Source organism: Manacus candei, unplaced genomic scaffold, assembly GCF_025592945.1.
Source record: "Manacus candei isolate 608988 ecotype Guabito, Panama unplaced genomic scaffold, ASM2559294v1 h1tg000058l, whole genome shotgun sequence".
Taxonomy (NCBI): domain Eukaryota; kingdom Metazoa; phylum Chordata; class Aves; order Passeriformes; family Pipridae; genus Manacus; species Manacus candei.
The window spans coordinates 422798-431195 of record NW_026138106.1 but is presented as its reverse complement, the minus strand read 5'-3'; the positions used below and the strand labels follow the sequence as shown (position 1 = coordinate 431195).

Sequence of the window (8398 nt, the reverse complement as noted above, 5' to 3'; positions counted from 1 at the left end):
CATCCCCAGCAGGTTCCACAGGAACCCCCGGGGCAGCAGTGACACCACCCGAGGCTGTTGCTGAGGGATAACAGATCCAACCTGCAGGATCAACAGGCTGGAACTGTGCAGGGAGAGCAGCAAAAGCCCTCACAGAAACAAGACACTCTTGTTAAAGGTTATTACCTTGTTGCAGGAATTCAGTGTAAGACTCAGTGTTCCAAGCTTCTAATTCCTCAGGATGAAGCCCCATTTACCTGTGCCAGGTGACTCTCATCCCGATAATCCAGCACAAGCAGGACGTGTCTTGCCCCACTGACCCAACCTTCGTTCTCCTGAGACAGCAGAAAATAAAGCAACGACCCACACTGCCACCCTCGGGCCTGTGACATTTATTGAAGGCTGGTTACACAATCTCCCCCATCACATCTCCTCACAACTCGGCCTCCCGAAGTAAAAAACAGCGTCGATGTAACAGAGAATTCTGCCCACCCCCGACTGCCTGAGCCACCGAGTGACCCCTCCCTGTGCCAGGGCTGGCCTGGGAGAGCACCCCACGGGACAGGAGGAACAGAGCAGGGGGCAGCAGCAGGGGGAAGAGAGGTCCTGATTGCAGCAGGATTCCTGCAGAGGAGCCACCTTCCCCTCCGTGCCTGGAATCCATGCACTGCACAGGGGAATCTCCTCACCCAGCACGGAGCTGTGCCCCCAGCTGCCAGGGCTGTGCTTCCCACAGGCACAGCAGAGCCACTGCCCCGAGCTGAGGAGTCCTTTTGCTCTCAGGTGACCCTGGAAAAGGACTGGCTGGCTGGAGGGCGAGCCCTGTCCCACAGTCCAGGCCTGAAGGCACTGAGGCAGCTGAGAGCCCTGATGGATCCGGCACAGGGAGTCACCCGGGCTACCTGCTCGTCCCAGGAGGGAGGAGACGGGAAACTCTGCTCCCGGTGCTCAGACTGCCTGGAAAGGGGCAATTCTCAAACCTCGGGTGGTCGGTGAAGCCACAGCTCTGCCGCCCGCGGGAGGAGACGCAGCTCTGGTGTCAACGCGCTTCGCTTTTATTGGATTACCAATTGGAGAGAGGGGTTGATTTCCGTTTCCTCTGCTTTCACCACCGAGGAAACCGCGATGATTCGGTTGTGGAGAGGGCTGGGCCGGCGGGGCAGGGCCCGCCGGGCTCACTGAGGCAGCTGGAGGAGCACGGACTGTCCGGAGGGCAGGTAGGTGATGTTGCGGGAGCGCGAGAGCTGGTACGCGATGTCCTCGGCCGCCTCCAGCTTGCGCAGCTCGATCAGCCCGTCCCCGGCCGTGGCCAGGGAGTTGGCAATGAGCTCTGCTGCCTTGGAGTCCCCCTCGGCAGAGATCACAGCTGCCTTCTTCTGCTGCTCGGCCTGCAAGCGAAAGGGGAGGGTGAAGGGCTGATTTCCTGCGGAGGAAACCAGCAAACCAAGGGACGGTGCTGTTCCTGTGCTGGAAACCCCAGCCCCACCTCCCCACCCTCCTGTTCTCTCCCTCAGGCAGAAAAGCAAGGTAAGGTCACTTTTTACTGGTTTTCTGCCTACTGTGGGGGGAAAAAAGGCAATTCCAAGATGATTTTCAACCTCAGGAAACATTAATCCACCTGAGGGTGGAAAATTGTCTAGGAGGGATTGGAGAACCTCAGCAAGAGAGTTCAAACCAGGTCAGATCAACTGTTTAAGCACCCTGGCTGGTGACATGCATCTTGCTGCACTCAACAGGCAGAGAACAGCTGAGAACACCTGTATTGAACATGGAATTGTCTCTGCAGGTGCTCCCTGAGATCCTGGGTTGATCCAAGATTACCTGTCAGCAACACTCACAGCACACAGGTCCCTGTGTATCCAACAGGGTATCAAACACCCTGCAAAGCTCTGACCACCCTCTCCAAATTCCACAAACAGCAGGAAACTGGTTGCAAATCTCATCCTTGGACCCCATTTCTAACTGGCTTTTTCCTCCCTCCTCCACACAGGCATTTCCAGGAACACTGACTGGGACAGGATATGAAAAAAGGACCCCCAAACCCACCCTGGGGCTTTACCCAGGGCCATCTCAGCACTGTGACCCTCAGGGACTCTGTCCTTCACCTGCCCAGGCTCTGAGCAGGTGAGCAAGATGTTCACTGGAAGCTGCAGTGGGAAGGAGACACCAGGAACCAATTCCAAGTTTCTGAGAAGGACAAGTTACCTTTTCCACAATGAATCTGGCTCTCTCTGCTTCCTGCTGGGCCACCTGCTTCATTTCCACCGCCTCTGTGAACTCCTTGCCGAAGGTCAGGTGGGTCTGGAGGGCACAAACCAAGCCAAGTCCACAACACTGACAGTTCTCAGCAGCTCTGCTGTGGCCCTGCCTGTCCCAGGGACACTGGAATGGGGCGGAAAAGCCAGGATCCCAAAAAGAACAGCAACTGGGACAAGGGGACCTCCCCATCCCACAGCCATCCCCACCCTCAGCTCGGGCTGCCTGGACAGCTGAGAGCTCCTGGGATGGGACAGGGGAAAGCTCAGCTTCCCTCAGGAGTGTGCTCAGGGGAAAACCCCAGAAACAAAGTGTCAAAAATGACATTTTGCAGAAACAAAGTCACCTCCCTGCAAACCCTTCCCCTGTGTCCCTTCTCCTGTGTTCTGAGGGAAGCCCCAGGTGGATGCACAGGCCAGACTACAACACATTTCATTTACAGAGGGAGAAACTGAACTAGTGGAGGCAGATGGGAGGGCAGAGCTCCCTCCTCGGATAGGCCTGGAAGAGGAGAACCAGGAGAACACTTAATGCTTTGCAGAAAAAGCTGCTCTCACAGTGGGTGTTTTCACCCCTCCTCATCCCTGGTGCTTCCTTGGGGTGCCTGTGGAACAGCTGCCAAATGCAGAGCCAGGTGCAGCCCAATCCATCCCCCAGGGAAGGATTTGCTCCTCACTGCAGCTACAGAAGCCCTGCACAGAGAGGGCTGTGGACACACCAAGGGCTGCCCAAGGTCAGCAGGACAGAGGAGCTGACAGGAGCTGGGAGCACAACACCCTTCCAGAGGCACAGACACACAGCCAGGCCACACACCCAAACCCCCCACATCCCCCTGACTGCAGAGAGGGCAATGGCAGAGGCAGAACTCCTACCAAGGACACGTCGTCCAGGATGAGCCCGAAGGTCGCCGCTCTCTCGGTGAGGTCCTCGCTCACCTGCCTGGAGACCAGCTCCCTCTGGGTGATCAGCTCTCCAGCATCAAAGCGGGCCTGGAACAGGGAATTCCTTCATGGAGAGGGCGGCCAGGCACTGGGAGGGGCTGCCCAGGGAGGTGGTGGAGGCACATCCCTGCAGGTGTCCAAGGGAGGACTGGATGTGGCACTCAGAGCTCTGGCCTGGGGGACAAGGTGGGTGGACTCGATGCTCTTGGAGGTTTTTTCCAACCTCAAGGATTCTGGGATTCTGTGAAAGCTCCCAGAAGCAGGAGATTTTTTGTGCCCTGCCTGTCTTTGCACCCAGAGCCCCAGAGCTCTCCCCCAGCAAACGTGGAGCTGCCCAGGCAGGTGGAGCAGGAGCAAGACTGAATGACTGGGAGTTTAAGCTGGCAAGGGATTATTTGGCAGTTCCCTGGGGATGCTCCCAAACCCAGAGCTCTTCAGTCAGCTGAAATCTAAGATTACAGGACAATGAAAATCCTGTTCTCCTGCTGGAGACTCCCAGCTGGAAGAGCAGAGCTGGTAATGGAGGAGCCTCTTTCCATCCAGAGATCATCCAGCAAGAATCAAATCAGGCCAAGCAGTTGGAATGACCAAGGAACAAACAATCAGCATTGCTGCAATCAGCTTTGCTGGGTGGCCCACGAGAGCCTGGGGGTGGAAAGAGAAGCCTTATCAGACTGCCAGAGGGCAGGCTTAGGTGGGATTTTAGGGAAAAAATTCCTCCTGTGAGAGTGGTGAGGGGCTGGAATGGATCTCCCAGGGAAGCTGTGGCTGCCCCATCCCTGGAAGTGTCCAAGGCCAGGCTGGATGGGGCTTGGAGCAACCTGGGTTGGAACTGGATGAGCTTTAAGTTTCCCTCCAACCCAAACCGTTCTGGGATTCTACTCCTCCAAAACACGACACATTCCTCGCTCCAGCGGGTCCCTCGTTGGCAGGAGAGGGAAGAGGGAGCCCAGCAGCTCCTGGGCCATCCTTACCACGACAGACTTGAGGATCTCGGTGGTGATGGAGGGCAGGACCCGCTCGTCGTAGTCCTCGCCGATGGAGGTGAAGATGCGCGGCAGCTGCGCCGTCACGGGCCGGAACAGGATCCGCAGCGTGATGTTCACGTTCTGCAGGTCTGGGGACAGCAGCCACCCCTGACTGGGCTGCCCTGCCCAGCCCTCTTGGCTTTGTGCCACAGAATGAGCTGGGTTTCCTGCCCCTCTCAGCCCGGGATCCCAGCCCCCCTCCCGGGAAGCTGCGAGCCTGTTTGTTTGTGGTGCCCCAAGGACAGGCTTTCTGTGCAAAGGGATCGTTTCCATGCAGATGATAAACGTACAAATGTCCCCAAGGGGTGCCAGGGTGGTGCCAGACTCTGCCCAGTGGTGCCCAGGGACAGGACAAGCACAAACTAAAACACCACAAGGGCCACCTCAACTTGAGGAAGAACTTTCTCCACGGATGTGGCAGAGCACTGGGACGGGGGAGGCTCTGCAGTCTCCCTCTCTGCAGACATCCCAAACACACTTGGATGAGCTCCTGTGTCACCTGCTCCAGGTCACCCTGTCCTGGGTGATCTCCACAGGCCCCTCCAACCCCAGCTCTTCTGGGGATTTACGGGACCAAAGGAAGAGCCCTTTGACCTGTTCTTCAGTTAAAGAGTCACATCAAACCAGGCCCGACTGTGCCAACCCGGGACAGGTGGGGTCTGCACAGAATCCCAGAACAGCTGGGGTTGGAAGGAACCTCTGGAGATATCCAGGGCAGGGTCACCTGGAGATGATACAGGTGTGTTTGGGATGTCTCCAGAGAGGGAGACTCCCTGAGTGAGCCTCCCTGCTCCCCTCTCTAGTGCTCTGCCACCACCATGGAAATACTTTCTCCCTCACACCGAGGTGGCACTTGTGGCTCAGTTTATGGCCCCATCTCCACTCCCAGCAGGAGGGACCAGACCCAGGGAAGCCCCAGTGCTGCCGTTCCCCACCCCGGGGCTCACCTTTGCTGCCGGTGATGACGGGGATGTTGCGGGGCCGGGAGCGGCAGTCGAAGATGATGGGCTTCTGCACCCAGGGGATCAGGAAGTGGGTCCCTTCCCCCACCACCACGTCCTGCACCCCTCGGAACCGGTCGAAGATCACGGCCCTGTGTCCTGCATCCACTGGGGAGGGAAACAGCACGTCAGGGAATCCCAAAAACCACCCCTGGGAACGGGCTGGGCTCCCCACGGAGCAGCTCCGTGACAGCTTCTGGAGAAAGGACCTCCCAGCCCTCCTGACTGTGCAATGCTCGAGGTATAAACCAGCCCAGCAAGGCCTGGGGGCTCTTTTTATTTGGCAATAAAAGCCCAAAGAAGCCAAAACATTGACAAAACCATAAAATAAAGTGGCCTGAAGCGCCCAGCTCGTCCCACTCACCGTTGTACAGAGCAGAATTCACGACTCCACCTGCAACAGCCAAGCCCAGGCCGAGCTTCCCGATGCTCTCAAACACCTTCGCAGCCATTTCACCCCTGCAGCTCCAGCCCCCGTTGGAATTCCCTCCTGCAAACATCCCCCGGGACCGTCAAAACCTCACCCAGCAAGGTCGGGGGGGGTGTCCATGGAGCTGGGGAACGACCCCTTCCCAAAACCCCAGCAGCTCCTTCTCCCCCACCCAGACACCTCAATCCTTGGGGTCCCCCCAGCCCCGGGGGGCTCCTCCCCCCGCGACCCCTCCTGGGCTCGGACCCCGCAGCACCCCGGGCACCCCCCAAAGCCCACTCCCCGCTCCCCCCACCCCCTCTTTACCCCCCCACTCCCACCCCGACCCCCCTCCCCGTTCCCTCCTAGGCCGTTCGCCCCCAGGACGAGCACCCCGTGAGTCAAAACCTCGCTCTCTCGCTCCCTCCCGCCCTCAGGGCGCGGCTCGGCTCGCTCTGGGCTCCCCCCCGGCCCCGGCAACCCCCAGGACCCTGCGGGACCCCCGGACCCACCGCCGCCCTCCCGCCCCGCCGCTCCCCTGACCTCCACATGAGGCCGCGGCCGCCCGCCCCCAGCGCGCCTGCGCGCCGCGCCAACACGCCCGCTGCTCATTGGCTCGCGCCTCCCGGGGCATTCTGGGATGTGTAGCTCGAGGCAGCGCTGACGGCCTGGAGTGCCTACAGCTCCCGGCGTGCACCGCGGCACACCGCTGGCTGAGCAAGGCCGCGCGTTATGGGCTGGAGCTGCGCGCAAGGGCTCTCGGGAGGTGTAGTCCCGAGGCGGGAGGGCACGTGGGGGACCCCACCGGGGACAGGGGGGTACGGGGGGGACAGGGGTGAGAGGGACAAGGGTGAGGGGGACAGGGGTACGGGGACAGGGGTGAGGGGGACAAGGGTACGGGGACAGGGGTGAGGGGGACAGGGGTGAGGGGGACAGGGGTGAGGGGGACAGGGGTGAGGGGCACGGAGGGCTGAGGGGACGGGGGAGCGGCCGCAAGGAGCAGGGAAGGTGGGCAGTCTCTCCAGACAGGGAGATATCCCAAACACACCTCTATCATCTCCAGGTGACCCTGCCCTGGATATCTCCAGAGGTTCCTTCCAACCCCAGCTGTTCTGGGATTCTGTGCAGACCCCACCTGTCCCGGGTTGGCCCAGTCGGGACTGGTTTGATGTGACTCTTTAACTGAAGAACAGGTCAAAGGGCTCTTCCTTTGGTCCCGTAAATCCCAGAATCCCAGAAGAGCTGGGGTTGGAGGGGCCTGTGGAGATCACCCAGGACAGGGTGACCTGGAGCAGGTGACACAGGAGCTCATCCAAGTGTGTTTGGGATGTCTGCAGAGAGGGAGACTGCAGAGCCTCCCCCGTCCCAGTGCTCTGCCACCTCCATGGAGAAAGTTCTTCCTCAAGTTGAGGTGGCCCTTGTGGTGTTTTAGTTTGTGCTTGTCCTGTCCCTGGGCACCACTGGGCAGAGTCTGGCACCACCCTGGCACCCCTTGGGAGATATTTCTATGGATTGATGAGATCTCCTCTCAGCCTTCTCCGCTCCAGACTAACCAGGCTCGGCTCCCGCAGTCTCTCTTCATCAGAGAGATGCTCCACACCCCAAATCATCTCAATCATCTCGCCCCTGCAGACAAAGGCCCCTCATTCCCTCTCCCTGGAATCGGCGCCCCCGGTGCCGCTAGAGGGAAGCAGCGCTCTCCCTTCGGAGAAAAAGGGAAAAAAGAGAGGGAAGGAAAAAAGCCACTGACCCTCTGCCCGGAGAGCGTTTCCCTCGGATGCGACACCGCTGGGCACCGGGGACTTTGTTACCCACCCCGGCAGCATTTTGGGATGACAACAGAGCTGGACCCCCTCCTTTGGGGCCCAGAGGATCCCAGGAATTGTCAGGGATTCTCACCCCGTCCCTCCTGTGAGCTCAGAGAGTCCTTCCCCCCACTCTGCTCTGAGGGGTGAGGCTGAGGCTCAGCATTCCAGGGCTGAGCTCCTGTGCTGCCCTGGCAGTGGGGTGACGGGTGGGGACCCCAAAAGCGAGGGCAGGTCCCTGCTGATGCCCCCCGTGCCTCCAACCCCGGGGTGGCCATGCTGGAGCAGCTCCTGCCCGGGAATGTCACCCCCCCTGGGTCCCCTCTGGCACTTGGGGTCCCCCCGGGCCCCCAGCCCAGCTGTGCAGACAGATGTGCACTGGAGCCCCTTTGCAACCCTCCTTGTGAGGCCCCCAAAACTCTTCTGTGCCGCTGGGAAGCGGCTGCTGAGGAAGATGGGGCTGAGGGGAAGGGGTTGGGATGTGGCTGGAGCTGCCAGGGACCCCCCAAAGCCCAGCTGGAATGGGGGGGCCCCAGGGAGCCACGGCCCAGCCCTAAGAGCTGCCCTGAGCAGATCCTGACCCTGCTTGGGATCATCACTCCAACACCCCAAGGGGTTTGGGAGCCAAATCCTGGAGACCCTGGGAGGTGGGAAGGGTGCAGCTGGAATTTGGGTGCTCCCACACCCCAGAGAGACATTTTGGGTGCTCCCACACCCCAGACCCTCCAGGGACACCCCAGGGAGCATCCAGCTCTGCCCCGGCCCAGCTGGCAGGACCAGCCCCCACATCCCACCCCATCCCAGGGGATCCCCTCCAGGGCTTTTCTCCCCGGGATGACTTTGCCCCGGGAGGTTTTTATCTCCTTGCCTCTGATCCAATAAAAACATCCTAATTGGTGACAAAGCCACAGCCACGGACGCCCAGGGATTTATTCCCTTTCTGACCCCCAACTCAGCTGTTAAATTTGGGATTTAGGGA

General features: G+C 59.9%; 1 protein-coding gene across 2 annotated transcripts; it reads right to left on the bottom strand.

The window, feature by feature from the left end:
* Window positions 1-355: 355 nt before the first annotated feature.
* Window positions 356-6247, bottom strand: PHB1 (prohibitin 1). 2 transcript variants are annotated; one of them, XM_051803624.1, is made up of 7 exons: window positions 6158-6247; window positions 5570-5695; window positions 5152-5313; window positions 4151-4293; window positions 3108-3224; window positions 2185-2280; window positions 356-1367 (listed from the first exon to the last, which is right to left on the bottom strand). In XM_051803624.1, exons 2-7 carry the CDS (start codon window positions 5655-5657, stop codon window positions 1155-1157), a joined length of 819 nt encoding a protein of 272 aa, XP_051659584.1. In that variant the 5' UTR covers window positions 5658-5695; window positions 6158-6247; the 3' UTR covers window positions 356-1154. The 2 variants fall into 2 exon arrangements, with proteins under 2 accessions (XP_051659584.1, XP_051659585.1); XM_051803625.1 differs by lacking the exon at window positions 6158-6247 and adding an exon at window positions 6127-6145.
* Window positions 6248-8398: the final 2151 nt, after the last annotated feature.

Coding starts and splice junctions, on each gene's coding strand:
- PHB1 (XM_051803624.1), bottom strand. CDS start 5,657: ATGGCTGCGAAGGTGTTTGAGAGCATCGGGAAGCTCGGCCTGGGCTTG. Junction 4,294..5,151: donor CGTCATCACCGGCAGCAAAG/GTGAGCCCCGGG, acceptor TGCTGTCCCCAG/ACCTGCAGAACGTGAACATC. Junction 2,281..3,107: donor TCCTGGACGACGTGTCCTTG/GTAGGAGTTCTG, acceptor TGTGCCCTCCAG/ACCCACCTGACCTTCGGCAA.